This window comes from Parasteatoda tepidariorum, chromosome 5, assembly GCF_043381705.1.
Source record: "Parasteatoda tepidariorum isolate YZ-2023 chromosome 5, CAS_Ptep_4.0, whole genome shotgun sequence".
Lineage (NCBI taxonomy): Eukaryota > Metazoa > Arthropoda > Arachnida > Araneae > Theridiidae > Parasteatoda > Parasteatoda tepidariorum.
In genome coordinates this window covers 4355661-4376087 of record NC_092208.1, presented here as the reverse complement: position 1 = coordinate 4376087, position 20427 = coordinate 4355661, and the positions used below count along the sequence as shown (strand labels likewise).

At 29.1% G+C, this 20427-nt stretch overlaps 1 protein-coding gene across 12 annotated transcripts in view; it reads left to right on the top strand.

Annotated features, from left to right (window-relative positions):
• Positions 1 to 20427, top strand: part of LOC107456505 (semaphorin-1A) — a 185194-nt gene that overhangs the window by 145788 nt on the left and 18979 nt on the right. For 7 of the 12 annotated variants that reach the window (XM_071180937.1, XM_071180934.1, XM_043048674.2 and 4 more), the window contains exons 6-15: positions 2195 to 2299; positions 2390 to 2477; positions 6152 to 6256; positions 6341 to 6429; positions 7742 to 7883; positions 8377 to 8455; positions 10606 to 10875; positions 14303 to 14385; positions 15766 to 15985; positions 17905 to 17979. In XM_071180937.1, coding sequence (XP_071037038.1) covers positions 2195 to 2299; positions 2390 to 2477; positions 6152 to 6256; positions 6341 to 6429; positions 7742 to 7883; positions 8377 to 8455; positions 10606 to 10875; positions 14303 to 14385; positions 15766 to 15985; positions 17905 to 17979 — 1256 coding nt within the window. Of the gene's footprint in view, positions 1 to 2194; positions 2300 to 2389; positions 2478 to 3342; positions 3364 to 6151; positions 6257 to 6340; positions 6430 to 7741; positions 7884 to 8376; positions 8456 to 10605; positions 10876 to 14302; positions 14386 to 15765; positions 15986 to 17904; positions 17980 to 20427 lie in introns of all 12 variants that reach the window. The other 5 variants (XM_071180932.1, XM_071180936.1, XM_071180933.1 and 2 more) reach the window with 1 other exon arrangement.

Genomic DNA, 20427 nt, shown 5'->3' with positions numbered 1-20427 from the left:
TTTCAGTAATCGCTTTTCAACGCGCTCGATACCATTGGAAATCCGTGTTTCATTTTTTTAATTTTGCTGTTAATGCAATTGATTTTCTGATGGTTCTTAAAATTCTGATATTATTGCGACACACAAAATCTAAATCGTGCTTTTGAATAATTTTTTTTTTTTTTTTAATGCGTGGTTACTATTGTTAGAGCCCCTGAATTAGACTATATAGTAGCCTTAACTATTGTGAATCCATGGTGTGATTCAATCGCTTTTTCAGCTATTATTGCTATGAATTCTCTCGATATATATATTTTTTTTAAAATTTTTTATTTATTCAGTATTATTACGAGACGCGAAATTCAATTCGTGTATTTGTTAGTCATTTTTTTGCTGGACAATGCTGCTGTTTTATCGATCCTTTTTTTTTTATTTATTATCAGTTATTGCTGTGGATTTTTCACATTATATTTTAAAGTCCCAATATTATTGCGATACAAGAAATTCAAATCGCGCACCTGAGTATTTATTACTTAACGCGATAATTATATCGTTACTTCAATCTATTTTTCCGCAGTTTTCACTTCATATTTTCTCGTATTTTTTAAAATCTCGATATTTTTAAAACGATATTATTTATTACAACACGTGACAAACCAACTACAACCGAAACGTACATCATTGAATTAACCCCTTTTTGTCATCGCTTTAAATTTCCCAGTTTTTAAAATCTTTCTTTTCTTTGTTTTTTGTCATGTGATGAGGAGTCGCTAAGGGCAAAAAAGCAGAGGAAATAGTACTTTTTTTTCACTATATATATTCTTTTATGCGTTGATAAGAAAAGAATTATTAGAAAAAAGAACTTCCTTTCTCTCTTTGAATCTTATAAATCTTTCTTTTATGCAAGAAAATGACAGTCTTTTATTTATTTTTTTATGTAGAAGATCTAAAAAATACTAAACATTTAAAAAAATTTCAGATAATTTCTTCATCCAGCAATCACATGTCTGTTGTTGATTGTTGCAAATCATGATTTTTAAAATAAAATTAAACATATTTGAAAATGGTTTCATTTAGTTGCGTTTAGGGTTAAATGATAAAAAATTATTCAATTTTCAACTAAAATCTAGTATTTATTATTACATTGCGTGATTTACTACATTTAATGTAAACAAAGTAATATACCTACAAACAATGAAAAGTTTGTTGAAGTTACAAGAAGATTTCAAGGTCAAAATTTCTAATACATTAATTGTTACATCAAGATTTCACAATGATGAAATGGAGCTAAATTAATGAACTTAAAAGAATAACTTGTTAGAACTATTTAAGACATTTTATTATAGTTTTTGCCAGTTTTTACCTCATATAACCCAGTTTCTATTGGCAGAAAGCTAAACCTGAAAAGTTTACTCTTTTTATTATTTGTTAATTTCATAATTGCATCATAACTTACTTCTCCTCAATGACTTATGGCCTATTTAACACAGTATAGCTTGCATATCTTTAATTATCATGGCGCGTAGCGTTTTTAAAAAGTGCTAATTTTAGTTTTTTTAAAGGCCCTTAAAGGTGCCTTTTCACACAGTGTTTATAAGAAAGGCTTAATTTTCCCTTTTCAAAAATGAGATTTTTTTCCTTTACCATGTTAATTTTCCCAGCGTATTATGCAAAAGCATGGCTTTCGCATTGTTCTATTGAACATATTCATTAAACCACAATCCATTTCAGCTTACCATCAGTGCGTAATTTATGATAGTGTCAACCATGTTACATGTTTGATGAAATACTTGGGAGTCTGCAATTGCATCTATTGAGCTGGATTCCATGAGATTCTTGCTCTCTCGTGTGCAACTCTGCTGCATTTTGCACAATATTCTCAATTTCAGGCTTCATTTTTCACCCTCTGAAATCGAACTGAAAAATCTCTCTATCTTTTTATGTCGGATAATATAAATCAAGGAAAGAGTTCTTTGTCAGAAACTAGTTATTTTATCATGATCATGTAAAGTCTTTGAAAATTTATTTGCATTTTGTTAATGTATATAGTGCTTAAAAATATTTTTTGAGTGTTTCAATTACTTAAAAAGGTGCTTATTTTTTGTTAAGAGATTTAGCTACACACACTGATTATTGGTATTCATAAATTCTGCACCCATGTTATTGTTACTTTTGAGAAGAGCAACTTTATTTAATATTTTTTGAACCTTTACAGGAAGAATGTCAAAACTATATTAGAGTTTTAGCAAGGAAATCTGAGGACACAATTTTAGTTTGTGGTACAAATGCCTTTAAACCTCTTTGTCGGCATTACTTGCAGGTTTGTCTCACCTTTTAGTATTAAAAATTTTATTTTTTGAAAGTATTTTTTAAATTTGTTTGAATTGATTATCGAATTGTTTTTATTTAGGATGCTGATTACACAATGGTGAAAGAGGCTTCTGGTGAAGGTCTGTGTCCGTACGACCCGACTCACAACAGCACTGCCATATTTGCAGGTAAATAATAAATATGAGTGTATTTTTCTTTTTTGAAACATCGATTTTTGTGACTTTTTAAAATAATTTTCAATTTATTTTTAGAAAACAAAAGTCATTTCATAAGTGTCTCGTTGATAGAAAGTATAACATAAAATTAAATTAAAAGAGCCTTACATTTGTCCCTACTTTCAATTTTTGTTGACCACTTACTACAGTAATTTTATTTTTCTTATTTATTTTTTTTAAAAAAATTTCATTAATTTATTTTAATTTTACATTTCGTTACTGTTTTTGTAAATGAAATGCAACTCTAAATTAAGTAATTCAACTCAATTTTTTAATTTAAATCCTGAATCATAATATACTTAATTAATTTATTTTTTTGTTTGTTTATATTTTATGTACCTAATATTAGTAGCTTTAAGATGTGAGAAATTGTTCGTTTAAAGACCCTGCTTTAATAATAGTCTGAAAATGTTTTAATAAATCTTGTTTTTTAATTCAATAATTCAGATTTATATACATTTTTTTTTTAATTAATTTTTTCTGGAGTTTTTAGAAGTGTGAAGAATGTTACCTTCTTTTCTATTACATTACATCTGTATGACAAGCTCTGCAAGTTATATTACTTAAGAAATTGAATACCAGAGCTTTAGGGTGAATGCCCATTTTCAGCTCTGAATCGGACTACATTATTCGAGTTTGCTTACTTGTCGAAATTAATTAAGAATTTTTCTTTCATTATCCATTCAATTTCCTTTTTTTCCACCAAAAATTATTGTACTTTTATTCAGTTGTTTTTTTTCTTTCTTTTTTTTCCAAAAACGAATTAAAATTATTTTATTTAATCTTACTCTCCTCTGTCCATGCTAACATAAAAAAGGATCAATTAAAGAAAGAAAAGGTAGAGTAAATATGTTCTGTGATTGTGACCTTCTGTCTACCCTTATTTCTTTGTTTAAATTTAATTTTTAAAAAAAAGAATAATAAAACTTTTAATCTATTTACATTTTTTCAATCTGTTTCATTCTCCCTACCTAAACTTCTCACCCCATCCCCAAAACACCAAGTAAAAATACAATCTACTTTGAATAACTTCTGATCTATGTGTTTTTCTGTCTCTGTGATCTCTTGAATTCATCATTCAGTGAAATTTCTTACATTCACAGCATATTTGCTGTTTCGTGTATGTATCAATGTCTTAATTTCAGGTAGGTACTTTATTTACATCGCACTAGAGCTGTGCAATGGGTTATTGGCAACGGTCTGGGAAACATCTCTGAGGATGATCCGAAGACACGCCATCACAGTTTTAATCCTCTGCAGAGGAGATGGCTCCCCTGGTTTGGCAGCCAAACGACCTGCACACGAAGTCGAGCACTTTACAGTAAAACCGTTTAACGAGGACCGATGCCGCCAATCCTCAGTCCCTAGCCAGGCTGATCAGAGAGGTCACCCACCCGTTTACTGATCGCAGCCAGTGATGCTTGACTTGGGTGTTAAGCTGGGATCTTTATGATGATGTTTTTTATGATCAGTCCACTGCGGGACATCTTAATTTCAGAATAAACTTGAAGGGTAAGAAGCTATACTATAAACTTAAGACCCAGTGGCTGAGTGATAACGCTTCGCACTCTCGTGCCATAGGTCTTGGGTGCGTTCTTCAGACCTGGCAAGGTTGACTCAGCCTTTCATCCCTTCATTGGGTCAATAAAATGAGTTCTAACCCATCATCTATGTACCACTAGGGATTTTTTTGTTACTGCTGTGATCAGTGCCAGCCAGGAATAGAAATTGAAACAATCAGTCATTATTAAGATGCAAACACTCTATTCTATCCCCCGAATTATTGTGGCTCTGTCTTGCATTTTTTTAAATTTTATTCTGTAATCATCCTTGAACAGCTGACCCAATTTTGAGTTTATGACTATTGATGTTCAACTACGTAGCCTTGTAATTTTAAACCCAATTCAGAAAACAAGCCTTACATGGTAAGCCCAACTCTCAATGAACTATGGAAGTGAGGAAAACTATGAACACCTTCCACGGTACGCCCAACGGTAAGGAGACTCTTAACCCGTGATCCATCTACCCCTGAGAATATTTTATGTTAACACTTAGGCCGGTGCTAGCCGGGTGCAGAATTCGTATCGACCAGCCGTCAGTGGGATTCGAACCCGGTCACCTCATTGAAAGGCGAACGCTCTTGCAGAATGTGTACATTTCAAAGCAGTAAAAATGAAAATGTCGAAATCACCTTTGTTTTAATATTAAATCATTCTCATACTGTGAAATTTAATTTTAAAAGTTCCCTCTGATTAAATTCACTCATGAAACTTAATCGGCATTATTCTATTATTCTTTCAATGTGATTTATTAGTCTCTATAAAAAAAATTTTAAAAAAAGAAAGCAATTAGAATTAAAGTTATTTAAATTGGGTTGTATTTTTCCTTTTTCTAAGTTGTTAATAAATTTTTGTAAAAATTGACACCTTTCTTTGTTGCTATAGCTCTTAATTTTTCAAAGTTTGGCACTCTGTGTGTTGCACTGCATGACTGTTTAATTGTTTTACGTTACGCACTTAATCTTTTTTAGACATTAATAAAAAAATTTCTTCCACATTATTTCCACATAATTTATCTTGTCATTTTTAAAGAATATTTTCAGGAATTTTTATACATCTTATTGAAATTTGTGTAAGAAAGTAACTTCTAATTCAATGTGTGTGCACTTATTAACTTTTGTGTCGACTCAGTGTTTGTTAATTTACTAGCAAAACTACAATATATTTGCTAGAGTTTAAATAATGTAAGTGCCCTGAATTATGAACAAAATTAATATTTTATTTTATTTTGAAAATAATGTCTGTTAACCATAGATTTTCTTTCTTAAAATATTTTAGCTAAAAACTATTTTCAAAGTAAAAGATGTCTTCGGGTAGTAAAATAGTTTGTAATCTAAATTAAGGTTTGTTTGTAAACTGTTTATGATAGTAGTTGAAGGGGGAGAAGAAGCAAAAAGAATTTTTAAAAATATAATCAAACAGAATGGTTTTATGCCCAAGGGAATCTGTTGATCTTTACTACTTTTAAATTTTCATGGTTTTCGCATTGTTTATAATGCTATTTCATATATTGCCTTTGGTGAGATGCAATCTTACAGTTAAAGTAATTAAATCTGGCTATTAGTAACTGATGATTATTAAGCTATATTATGAATATTATGAAATTACAATACAGTTACACTAGTTCTCTAAATTTCACACATTAAAAAAAAAATATTTAAAATTTTTAATTTGTCTTTTAAATATTTGCAAAGAAGATCAATAATTTTTTTTGTTTCCTAATGATAAATTGAAATGTAAATTTATAATTTTTATTTTCTTAAAAAATTTATGAGAGCTAATGGGAGGTGAACTTTTTGAAATTTCTAGATATTCAGGGGAATATATACATATCTTTTCCCTCAACAATGCCAATGACTAGAAGATTTTAATGTCATATGTGCAATACCATTTGTATTTCATTGTCATGGTATTTTTGATTCTTTTTTCTTGAAGGGACTATACATTTTTGCTTCAGTTTAATGTTTAAATAATTATTTATGTTAGATTATCAATTAAGAAATTAAAATAAACTGCATTTAGTTTAGTGTTTTTGTCTCTTGGATTATTAATTCATTTTTTGAATAGATGGAGATTTGTATGTGGCAACAGTAGCTCAATTCACTGGAGCAGATCCTCTCATCTATCGGGATCCGCTCAGAACGGAACAATTTAATTGGAAGCATTTGAATGGTATGCATTACAAAAATACTTTTCTTTTCCATTCTCATGTTATTTTTAGAGATTTTTTTAGAAAAATTAATTTTTGTCTTTCAGCACCAAATTTTGTCAGTTCAGTTCATCACGAGGAGTTTGTGTATTTCTTTTTCCGAGAAACTGCTGTGGAATATATAAATTGTGGAAAAGTAAGTCTATCGAGAAATAAGGTGTATATGAATTTCAAAGAAATTGGCACAATGTCTGTATCTTTGAATTAATCAATCTTTCTAGTCAATGTTATCAAATGAAAACAATGACTTTTCTTGGTTCATATTATATTACCCTTGTAGCAGCCTTTTTTCCAGCTATCTGTGACAAAACTCGCTAGCACTAATATTTTTTTCAAGATAGTTTTATTAATAACAAACATATATGTTACCAATTTAAAATAACAAAAAACTCCCTTTTTTTTTTAATTGAAGTTTTAATATTCTTTTATTATGGATAATATTCTCGTATTTTGTCGGGGGTAAAGCACAAATTATTTCCTTCCTGTAAATAATCACAATTAAACATCGTGAAATCCGTAGTTGTAATTGCCAAAAAAAAAGATGGACGAAATCACGTGAATCAGACTCCTCAAATACGTGTTTCGTTTCAAGATTAAGTTGTTGTAATAAATAATAACATATAAGAAATATCGGATTTAAAAATTATGGAGAAATCAACTGCCGAAAATTCTATATAATTATTGCCTTAAAATGTAAATACTCAAATGCACGATTTGAATTTTCCATATTGTTTGAAATATCTCAGGATATTTAAAAATCAATTTCAATAACTGCCGAAAATACAATGAAAACATTATATTGATTTACAATATTATCGGCCTAAACAGAGCGCATCAAAAGGTGTAAATGAGCTGTTAAAGTTTCTTACGATAGGTGGCATTCGCCACAAGTTTTTAAATAAACACTTTAATGAGAATCTTCTGCATTGAAATGTTTTTCTAAAAAGGCTGCTCTTAGGAGATATATATTACATGAAATATAACTGATTGTGATCCAAAGATCAGACAGAAGATGATCAAGAATTTCCCATTTGAAACTCTACCTTCTGACCTCCTCCTGTCATGCTCAAATTGATGCATCTTCTTTAATTTGCTTAAGAGGACGTTTTACCGAAAGAAAAAATCCAAATTAGCAAAATCAGATTTTATTCTGGCACTTAGGGGGCTTTGCCTTCAGGACTGCTATCATCACTTGATGCATCATAGGGTTCAAGGAAAGCTGAACAAATGTAACTATAGCATTAATTTCAAAATTAAATTTTCCTTTGGGATTCAGGATCTTTATTTTTAAATGTCTTTCTTTTAGTTTCATTGTATAACATCCAGAATAAAAGTTTTAAATATTGGTCTAGATAATCTATAAATGTAAACAGCTAATCGATATTTAAAAGATAACTGAGGAAAAATAGTAATTCTATGATATTTTTTTTTCTTTTAATTATTTTTAGGCTGTGTACTCAAGAGTGGCCAGAGTTTGTACAAAAGATAAAGGAGGACCTCACAAATTCAGAAATAGGTGGACATCATTCCTCAAAGCCAGGCTAAACTGTTCCATACCGGGAGAGTTTCCCTTCTATTTTAACGAAATTCGTAAGTTCTATCTTTTTGGTGTGACTGTTGTCCAAAATATATATACAGTACAGAACCCGTTATCCAGAAATCGGAAAACCAAAAAACCGGAACGAAATTCGATACATTTTCCTGCCATTTTAAAAAAAAAAAATAATAATAATAATTTTTTCCTCATAAGATTTTAGGATTTTTCTTTCTTTTTGGAAAGATTTTTACCTTACTATCATTTTTGAAATAATCATTAGTGTATTACTTCGTTTTTTCTTTTTAAGATTATTTCCAAATATAATTTTTTTTTAGTTGGGTTTAACAATAAAAAAACGGCTTTTTGTAGCGATTCAGAAAACCGGAAAAATCAGTTATCCGGAATAATGATGGTCCCGATCGTTCCGGATAATTGGTTCCCTACTGTATATATATATATGTTACTAAACATTGACTAACTATTCACATTTGCAGCCACTTAACTAGAAGCCTTTTTTTTAATTTCAATTGAATATTTTCTTTTCAGAATCTACAACAAATGTTGTAACTGGAAAATATGGTAGTAAAGAAGCTCAATTAATATATGCTGTTTTTACTACACCTCCGTAAGTTTATATTTGCTGATACATTTTGCTACTCTTCATTTTTCTATCTTCTATGTTATAATGTCAATGTTATAATTTATTTATTTTAATATCTTTTGCAAAGTTTGTTCAGTAATAAGATCTGAATCTATTGATTAACATCATTCCCTCAGAGCAGGGGTGGGCAAACTGTGGCCCGCCAGAAGTGTTTATTCGGCCCGTGAATCGAATTTTAACTTGCCAATCAGTAGCGAATATGAACAATATACATCCATTTTCTTCTCTACTTTGTTTAAAGCTATTTTTGTTCTTTCTTTTTTAACAAAGTAGTGATGACCTTCTTACTTTCTCTATTTTTATTTTGCAAAACATAAATTGATGAAAATAGACAGCTTCAATTGGTAAAATGTTGAAAGCGGAAGATCTTTATTGAATAGCCGTTTGATTGGTGCCGTCAGAAGCAGTTGTTTTTGAATATGTCAAATTTTGAGTTTTACAAATCATTACCAAAAGCTAGTTTCCCAAATTTAATATCTCATGCCCAGAAAATCAGTGCTATGTTTGCTTCATCTCATATATGTAAACAAGTGTTTTCAGTTATGAGCTTTAGAAAATGTCATTTCAGAAGTTGACTAACAAACAAACATTTAGCCTCGTTCCTTAATATAAGTGCATCTCACTTCGAATCTCATTATAAGGAACTTTTAAAAATGAAATCACAATTTCATTCATCTCATTAAATATTTAAATGAAAACTTGTATGTCGTTTTTTTTTCTAGAAGCTTTTACTTAGCCCACCAATTTTTTTTTCGCTACTTTTTGTTCTCAACCAAAAAAGTTTGCCCACCCCTGCCATAGAGTTATATTATTTTTTTAGAATTTCATTTTAAAAACATTATCAACATACCTCAAGTGTTTTGTAAATTTAAAATTCATTGAAAGAAATTCATTTCTAATTTTTTCTGCATATTGTTAATATATTTTTAATTAAGTGATATGAAATGTGCTAAGTTTTGTCTATTTTTTTTAAAAGTTAATTTAGTAGTTCATTTGAACATGTTTTAAATTAAATTCCTCTTTCTCCATGTTATGTATGAAAACTTCATATCTTCTAAAAATTAAATGTGGTTATAAAAATGTGGTTGTTTAAATGTTAGCCAAACCTTAAAATAAGTTACATGAATTAGAGCCTTCAAATTATATATTCCGCTGGCCTTGATGCAGGATCTCTGCGCTCCTGGAAAGTCATGAGAAATCATTGAAAGTCCTGAATTTCAGTATTGAATGAAATTTGTCATGATTTTAACTATTTATTTAGGTCGCCCAAAAGTCTAATTTTTAAAATGGAATCCCCCCCCCTCCCATTTTATGGTGTACCAAATATCTGAATGTGTAACAAAATCCCCTCTCAGAATCATATTTTATTAAGATATAAAATGTTTTTATTCGTGTCCTTTAAAAATTAAGGTGTTTTTTCAAAAAATGAAAGAAAAAACATTTCTAGATCGAACTATCTTTTAAACTTCTGTGATTTCAGAATTTTTGTTATTATTCATTTTTATTTTATCAGTTTAAAATTCTAGCTGAACCAAGCCAGTCATTGGCAAACTTTTTTTATTCCAAAATGAGAACAGGGAAATGAGGACTATTTTTTTCCTTTTCGATGAACAAGAAATGTATCTTTAGAGTATAATTCTGCTTTAAAAAAAAAAAAATTGCTTTTTTATTTTTTCTGCTATTTTATTGCTTCAACTCTTTCTTTACCCTGTTTTTTAAATTTAAAATCTACAAATATGAAGAAATGTCATTATAATGCTTTTTTTTAAATTTATTGTTGTGTTTTTGTTGGAGAAAATAGTAACTTCATTAAGTTGTGAAAAATTCTTGGAATTAGTCCTGGAAAGTCATGAATTTGAAAGTCTAAAATGTACCAGATACCCTGGATATACTCGCAGGTTGATTAGTCCGCTACGAGTACGCAATCCCCTACTCTTCGCCGACTGTGCAACCTTAGATAAGTGGCCTCAATGCATTCATTCTAAAAATGATTGGGAAATGTTGTTGATTTTTCCAATTAGGCTGGTGTATTACAGGCAGCTTAATTTTTAATTATGAAGAGTCCTCTTTGTGGCAGAAGTTCTTAAAAGAATGTTCTTTTGTGTATTTCACAGAAACAGTATCAGTGGCTCAGCTGTATGTGCCTTCCGTTTAGAAGATGTTTTCAAAGCTTTCAACGGTCCATTCAAGGGACAAGATGACATCAATGCCAATTGGCTCCCTGTAGCAAGTACCAAAGTGCCAGAACCACGCCCCGGTCAGTGTGTCAACGATTCTCGCACACTCCCAGAAGTGACGGTCAATTTTATTGAGAGTAACAGTTTAATGGACGGGGCAGTACCAGCTTTTTGGAATCATCCAGTTGTCTTGCATACTGTCTTCCAGTAAGTGAATTTTATTGAACTTTCTATTTTCTCAAACTGTGCTTGACTTGAGAGAACTGTTTTTATTTACTTGATGCATTTTTAATTTATGTTTAAAAAAAATACAATGTAAACACAAGTAGATAAATATTTATTTTTAATTTTTAAATTTTATTTCCTAGTTTTACTCACATATTGTAAAAGAATGAGACAAATATGAACATATCTACTATTCTAAACTTAGAAAAATCTGATTTTTTTGGGTTAAATATAAAATAAGACTTTAGAATTTATTGTATTACATAGTTTTTGACAGTAAAATGTGGTTTCGAAGCAATATATATATTTTTTTTTAAATATACAGTCAAACCCCGTTATAGTGAACACGGTTTATAGTGAGCTCCCGGATATAGTGAGCTAAGTGTTTAGTCCCGTGCCTTGCTGTACACGTATAATGTTATTTTTTGTGGATATAGTGAACCAAAAAATAAAGGAAGTTGGATATAATGAACTTTTTTCTGTCTTCAACTGATTTTTTTTCTTCATTTGTAATAATTTTGAAATTTTTACTTTAAAATAAATACATATACCGATTTTTAAAACCATCTATAGAGGGGAATTTAGCGATAAGCTTCTTTTATCTCACTTTCCCATCCCTAAACAAACCCAGCAGATAGTGCACCTGTAAGGTGTTAGTGGGATCAATATGAATTTTCTGTCAGGATTTCTCATCAGCTAAAGATTACTAATTTTTTTTTNTTTTTTTTTTTTTTTTTTTTTTTTTTTTTTTTTTTTTTTTTTTTTGTAAGCAAGACGAAGAGTAATAAAAAATAACACATTTTTCGCTACTTAATACATAATATTTTTCAGTCATTTATTTAAATAATGTGTAATAAAAGGGAGGAGTTTGGGAACCATTAGTTAAATTGCCTGTGGAACGGATATAGTGAACTCCCGGTTATAGTGAACTGAAATTTCGGTCCCTTGAAGGTTCACTATAGCGGGGTTTGACTGTATATGTTATTTGCATTCTAAATTGTGTTTAAAGAAGGTTGCAGGTTTTACTTACTTTAGGCAAATATCATGTTATTTCTACATGCATCAAAAAGATAATAAAACTTTAGTTGATAAATGAATAATTTAAGAATAAACATGTCAAGTTGCTGCTTCATGAATCAATAAATTGAAATAAATTAACATTATACAGAGTTGCCACTCTGCAGGAAAAACTTTGAAAATACAGGGAATTTAAAAATCACCTGAAATAACAGGGAATTTGGAGTTTTTCTTTATGAGCTGGGAAAATACAGGGAATATCTATGGGATATTTAAGAATGGTATTCCAACTATAGTAAACTATTTCATTTACTATAGCATTGAAGTATGTACAGCTGTTCCTTTTTTTTTTCTCTAAGTTTTTCAGAAATTAAAACTAATAAATATAGTTAGCCCGATATAGCTTTCACAAGAGCACAGTAATTGTTGTGTTTTAATATTTAATGCCCATCATAACTGGAAAATATTGCAGTTTTTCTATTTTGATGACTGGAAAAATCCCTACAATTCCCTATGTGTAAAATATTTAGCACATTATCAGGCTTGTCACTCCAAAGGGAAAACCTGAAAAATAGAGGGAATCTAAAAATCACTTAAGGAAAATACAGGGAAAGTAAGGAAAATACAGGGAATTTTGATTTTTCTTTAAAACTGGAAAAATACAAGGAATTCTGTTTCTTGTTTTCGTCTTTTAAGAAATGGCGACTTCTCAAAATGCAATCTATGGGATATTTAAGGATAATATTTACACACATTATTTGTTTTAATATGTTCAGCTGTTCCCTATTTCTTTAAGTTTTTCCAGCAATTAAATCTAGTATAGCTAGCCTGATATAGATTACGAAACAGGACAGTGTTTGTGTGTTTCCTCTTAATGTACTGTGTATAATATGTACAGGGAAAACACAGGGAATTTTTTTATTTTTTTTTACAGATTCGAGTGGCAACTGTGTTATAGTAATTTGAGATTTTTTGTGTTGATGCAATTTCAGTTGCTGTTTCTATTTTTATTTTTTTTTTTTAATTGCCACAATCTTTCATACCTGCTAAGTCTTCTATTTTTTAACGAAAACTCCTGTATTTTATTACTATCTCCTGTTTACCCGTATATTCTCAAATTTCTCCATGTTTGTTGAAGAAATTTAAGAAAAAAAATTTTGTCTATAAAATATTCACTGATGGCAAAAATACTTCTCTTATTCCTCAACAGGCGGTGCTATTGCCAGTACTGCAATATGTTGGGCATTTATAGTTTGAATAATTATAAATAATAGTTTTTAAAAAAATCTTCTTTAGATTAAGACTTATATACAAAATTATACTTCGCTAAATGTAAGTGCTTATATTATTTCCAATTTTGAATTTCTCTTTTTGACTTGCACGATCATGTGCAATATGTCAAAAGTTTACTCTTAGCCTAAAAAATGACGCTAGTAGAATCTCCATTATTTTATTTCTCCAATGTTGGCAGGTATGATCTTTGCTAACTAATCTAAAAATGATAAATCTGAAATAGTTAAAGTAGCCAAATTCTATTTACCATATAACTCATTGTATAAGTCAACCAACTAATTATTTGTGGAACTCAGCAAACGAGAAGGAAAATTAAATCCATTGCAGAGTGGGATGACTACACTAACATTATTGATTCTAATACAGATGACGTTCAGTAGTTTTCTTAAATTTTCTAGATTTATGGAAGGTTTCAAATGTTTTCATATATTTTTTTTGAAATACTCTAGAATAAATTTTCTTATAATTTCCTATTCTAAATTTATTTTTTTGGAACTTAAAGTATTGTTAAGAAAAACCTTAATGTATAAAGAAGTTATGATGAGAGAAAATGTAAAAGGAATTATCTATAGCTTATTAAAAATAATAGTTTTTTAAAAGGTGTAAATCGATATAGAGTTATTCATATCTAATCTCACTGCTTAAAATGCATTGATATTTTGAAATAAATGAATGTCACGCTTTATTACAGGTGTATAAGTCACCTTTTGATCTTGATAAAATTTCACTGATCTTGATGAAATTTTAAGGGTTTGAAAAGTCAACTTCTATGCCAGTTTTTCTGTATGCGTTTTAAAACCTGAAAGAAAAAAATAATAATAAATTAGTTGTCTGCTCATCATATTTTACAAAAAGTTAAATATATTTACAATTCTAAACTTTATCTTTTTTAAATCTTCATTTTTAATAAATTTTTTATTTCTCAAACTAAGTATGAAAATTAAATAAATATTAAAGGATTTTCTTATAAAGATTAGATAACTGTTGAAGAATGTTTAATATTTAAACTAAATGTTTTATTTTCCATTAATATAGGTAATAAAAAAAGGCATGTACTTTGTTGACAACTCAATGTTTTTAATAATGCCTCTTTCCTTAGGTATCGCTTTACACAAATAACAGTTGACCCACAAATTCAAACAGCGGATGAAAAGCATTATGATGTTCTATATGTTGGAACAGGTATGCATTATTATATTTCTAAAGCATGGTTTCAGCTTTGCAACTGTTCTTTTATTGACATTAGTTGGGTTATAAAAAATAGAGAGAAAAAATATTTTTTATATTGAGTGTGACTTGAGAGGACGCCATACCGCGGAAGAAAGTTTTCCTCCCAAATTTGCTTTCTCCTTCATTACTGATTTAAAGTGTAGTAAAAGTAAGTTCAAACAAACCTATTGTAAGCCATGGAAGTTTCAAATACTGAAAAGAAAATTTTGAAATATACAAATGAAAATAAAATATGAGAAGATGACTTAGGATTACGCTACAGAGAAGTTCTCTTCTCATAATTTGTTTGCATTTTAATATTTTGATGTATTTTTTTCAACAATTGAAACTTCATGGCTTACTTTTTCTTTCTTTTAAATTAGTAATGAAGGAAGAAGAGAATTTTCAACAAAAATTTTCTCCTGCTGTAAGGCGTCCTCTTAAGTGTGTGTTGGTAAGCGTGTTAGTTGCTGAGTTATAAGTAGTATTGCGGGTCTGCTGCATTAAGAAGGACTAAAATTCCCAAAAGATGAGCAGAAAGTTCTGAAATTTTACATGAACCCAAATACAATAGAAATATTAAACACAACTCGATGCAAGCAAAAATATAAAAACGAGTTTTAATTTATTATTATTTTTTTTTTTGTAATTTTATGAAATATTAATATTTTTATTCAACTGAACAAAGTTTTGCTACGAAATATATAAATGTAGTCAAATTATTCTCGTTTATGTTTCTCTGTTAATCACTAAACACATTTTTATACTTCGAAAACAATGTGTCAGCCTCACGACTTTTTGCATAACTGACAAACATCTAATTACTTTAAAAAAAAGTATGGAATATTTTTCTGGTTTCGGTTTCCAAAACTAGATTGATTGTTGTTTTGTAAGTGTTTTAATGGTGCAATGAATTTGATGTGGATAATAATTGTTAGGCTCACATTCTAAACAATTGTCTGCCTCACAAATCATATATATTTATAATATTTGTGATTAATTACAGCTCTCTCTGTTGATGAGGTAGAATTTTCGTAACGGTACACATTAAATTTTTTTATCCCCAAGTATCAGGATATGCTTAAAATTTTGTTTTTCTCTTGAGCTATTCTCTAAAATGTTATATCAACTATACATTTATTAATTTTGAAGCTTTAGAGTGTTAGTACTTCAATTACTAGTTGCCATTAAAATGTAAGTTATAACTTTTTTTGAAAAAAATCATTTCTCTTAGCACTCTAAAAAATGTTGGATTTTAAAAATAGAACTGATAATTTGCATCCCATCAAGCTTGCATCTTTAGTTATAAGAAATAAATTCTTTATTTATTATTAATGTTTATTTTTTCTTTAGATAATGGTAAAGTATTAAAGTGCATAAATGCTGGAAGTGACTCGACTTCTGGCAAGGTCATCCCTGTTGTGATTGAAGAATTCCAAGTGTTTCAAAACACGCCCATCACAAATCTCATGGTTTATCACACACCATCAGATGCAAAATTAGTAGTGGTGTCTCGAGAAGAAATCAAAACTATTCCTCTTTATAACTGTGATCATTATGCCAAAACTTGTGGGTATGTTAACTAGATATTTATATTACTTTAACTATTACTTGCCCGGAGAAAAGTATCTGGTTAACAAACACATTTATTTATTTTTTTAAAAACCAAACAAGTTTAATGCATAGGAAAATTGTGAAAAAATGACTCATAATTTGTGAATATAAAATAAGCGTTAAGTCACATTCTTTCAACCAGGGTCCACTTTTGTGAATTTGTGTAAATAGGGTCCGTTATTGCAAAAAAACTTTTTCAATGAGTTTTTAAATTGTAAAGACACTGTAAAATTATAATTAAAAAAATTTAATTTTAAAAAATAAACAGCAATTGCTGCTACCAGGGCTCGAAAAACCGCCCGTCCTCAGCGGTCAAAAATTCCCCGCAGACAAAGAATTTCTCGAATCCGACATACGCTCGGACGGCCATTTTCCCTTTAATATTCGTGATACATTTTCAATTTTTGTTTGTGTCATTAAAATTTAAGATACATAACATCGTTGAACACCAGAAAATTTCAGCCCTCCGAGCCCAAGCTATTTATAAAGACCTAATGCAGCAAAATGACCCACATTACAGCAACTTACTGCGCATGGTGGAATTGGTGTTTTCTCTGTCTGGGAGTACTGCAGCGGTTGAAATAGGCTTTTCAGCAATGAACTTATAAAAGCAACACATTACGTACTGGTATTAAACAAGAAGCGTTAAACGCAATTATGAACATCTATCAAAATGGAAAACCCCTTTCAGATTTATGTGCAGGAAACCTCAAAAAAATCATTGGCGAGATTGTGGAACTGGCAAACGTCTTATTTGATTCATTTAAAAAACTCCATACCGTCGGATAAATTGACATTCCAGATAACTTGACCTTTGTCATTTAAATTCTTTCATAAAAGAAATACTAGGTTACTATTAGTAACCTAGTATTTCTTTTATTGCTGTATAATGTAATCCTACTATTTGTAATCCTAGTAACTTCTAATTCATTGTGCAGTTTATATAAATGTTTGTAATAAATAAGAGAAAATTATATTTTTATTTATTTGCAAGTTACGGGTTAGTTTCAAAGGAGGACGGGTACATTGTCGAACAAGCCGTCCTGGGGGACGGGTAAAATTTCTGAGTTTTTTCGAGCCCTGGCTGCTACTAAATTAGAAATGTAAGGGTTTGCTGAACGTATGGTTATAATTTTATATGGTCTTAATTTTTTTTTTCCTTAAGGAATATTAAAATCAATTTTCTCAATAGCCAAAACTAAACAGAGGCAAAATATTTTAATTTTTATACAATATGGTGAAAGTAAAAAGCAATAAAATGAGAACAAATAGACGATTTAGCGTCCTTTTTCAAATGTGCCCTTGGCAAAATGCCTCACTTGCCACACCCTACATACGCCATTGAGAGGGGTACCAGCTGAGATGTGAAATTAGCCGACTCTTAATACTGACCACATTGCCAGCACATTAAAGCAAGTTAAGAACTAAAATGCTATTGAGGTCTAATGAATCACTATCGATAAAGGCAGGAGTAAAATCATTAAAACCTGTTAGATTGCCTAGGGAAATATGGAGGAATTGAAAGGTAATTTCGTTAACAATCAATTTTCATCAGGCAATCTAACTAATCGTGACATTTCTGATCTAGTTTTCCTCACTGGTGCTTGGAAAGGTTTTATAATGTTTTTATTTATTTTTTTCTTCGCTGATAATATTTTCTTTACAGCACCTAATGCATTTATAATTTCGACTTCACTTGTCAACAGGATTTAAAAATAGATATAAATCAAGCTGTTTTAAATAGATGTAAATCAGGCTGTTTTTTGTCATGATTTTAAGTAACTGTAATATTTATCCCAACAAATTATTTTAAATTTATAGCAAATACTATTTTTTTAAAACATTCTCACTCATGTGAATGTTTATTGAATGTTTCAGAGATTGTGTTGCTCTGCAAGATCCCTATTGTGCTTGGGATAAGTCTAGGAATGTTTGTACAAGCTCTAGAACAAGGTAACTTCTTTTCTAGTTTTATTTTTTAGGGACAAAATATATTAATATATCATGGCTTAACATGATATATATTAATTTAATGTGCATAATATTTATCACTATAATATATATATATGTAGACAGATAGAAGTTTAAATATGTGGAGAAAACATGGAAAAATTACAAAACAATGAAAAATGAAAAAAAATTCCGAAAAAAGGAGGGAAAAAATTTTAAAATTCTGGAAAATAAAAGATAGAATCTTTTTGTAATTGTGTGAGTTGATGAAAAGATTATATATTTTATTTTCTGGATTTTTATTAATTTTTTTTCCTTTTTTCAGAATTTTTCTTTTTTTGATTAATTTTATTCTTTTTCCCTTTTTTCATTGTTCTGTAATTTTTGCATATTTCTGTAATTTTTGCATTTTGAACTTATTTTATGAGTTGTATTTACTTGCAACTTATGCGCAGTAAATAAATCTTATTGTTTTTCTTAATTTTCTTCTATTTGTATTTATCTATTGTGCTATATTTATGTATAAATAATATTGTGGCTTAATATATCATACAATGTATAAAAGTCCGAATTACCTAGTCTTATAACTTTGTTTTGTATCATTATTGATTTTTATATTTTTTGTTAAACTTACTGTTTAATTTTCGATCTTTTAATTGAACAGTTGCTCATTCATTCATTTATCATTACGTTTTAAATAATTCTTTCTTTTTTTTTTAATTTCGTGAAGAAGATCTGAAAAATTTAAATGATTTATTAAATTTTTACAATTAATGCTTATAAAAAAATTGATGGTTAAAGAATCTAATATAGTAGGGGGTAATGTTTTATTTACCATGCGCAAAATTGTAAAGATATCACCCTGAATAACTTTTGTTCTAATGATCAGATTTTTATGTACTAAGTGTCAATCATCTTGACACTTGTGAATTTTCACACAAATCAAAGGGGATTTTCACAAATTATCACTTCTAGAAGAGCTTGAAAATAAATAGATAAATTTGTGTATTCGCTTAAATAATCTACTTGTATGACCAGTAAATGGTACATAAAAGACCTTTTTAACTTTGTAAAACTCTATGTTGATTTTTAAAAATACCAGCACGCCTGAAAGTCAATTTGACATAATTGCAGGAGAAGTGTGGCTGTGCGAAGCAGAAAAATAAATTCTCTTGCAAGTTAGGAAAGCGGAATTTTAGCCTCTTCTTTTTTTCATTTTCTTTCTTTCTTTCTTTTTTTTTAAGTTTTAACTGAGAAACACACAAAAAATGTCCTTGATGTTTAAAAATATTAACTGCAATACAAAATTGGAAATTTTAATTGTTTGTTTATAAGAGTAATGCTAATAAATTTTCCACAGTGTAGAAAAATTTGACTCTGGGGTAGAATAGAAGAATTTTGACCCTTTTTTGTTTATAATGAGCAATACTAAAAAAATTTCCGCAGTGGTGACAATTTTCTCACGAACGCTTTCGTGTACGTTACAGGTGTCTTTACTTCACTCACACAGTTTTTCAAATATGGAAAGGTGTTCAGTTAAATGTATGTTAAACCTGTCTTTAATTGCAGATTTCTTTTTAAGGAATTAAAAAGTGTAAAAGTGCATTTATAATATAATTTATGTATATTATACTTTTCATTTAGCATTGATTTGTTTTTATGGAAATTAAAATGTCATTTGTAATTTATGATACTGACACTAACAACTGTAATTATAATGGTTTTAAATTGAGTTTATTTCTTTAATACTTTATTCTATGTATTTCATAACATTTTAAAGTGAAATTTTTTAAAAACGTAGCATTTAAGATTAACTAATGCACTCCCTTTGTAATGGTATAACCTGCCTATTTGAATTCATTTGGCTGAAACCTATTGTATTCCTACACCTGGGACTCAATATATTGCATTATCATATGAAAATCAATCTAAAGTCTTGAATGTATTCCTGAAATTAAAAAGATGTATGCACGGTCTTCGCAATTTTTTTCAATGGTTACAATAAAATTATTACTTTTTAGGTTAAGTGCATTACGCCAAAAGATATAGCAATATATGTATTGGAAATTTACAAACATTTTAGAACCTTCTCGAGTTATCAAAATTACATTTTTGCCCGATCTTCAAATAGTGAATAAAAAATTTTAAAATAGGGCCTTTTTCATTAGTTTACATTATGGATATGTTAGTAATTAATTCAAATGTGTCATAATTGTTTTACCAAATTTTACATTTTTTTCCCTTGTTCAAATTTTCAATACAATATTATTTTGTCTATAGTTAAATGACTGTTTTAATGTATATCTCAAGTTATTTCCGTCTTTTTTCTTTTCCTTTACAGTATAAATAGTCGTATTTCTTTCAGCATTCATTTACATTTCATTAACCTCTCTTCTTTTTTAACAAGCTACTTCAATTTTTATTTTATTTAAATTTTGCTAGTGTTTATTT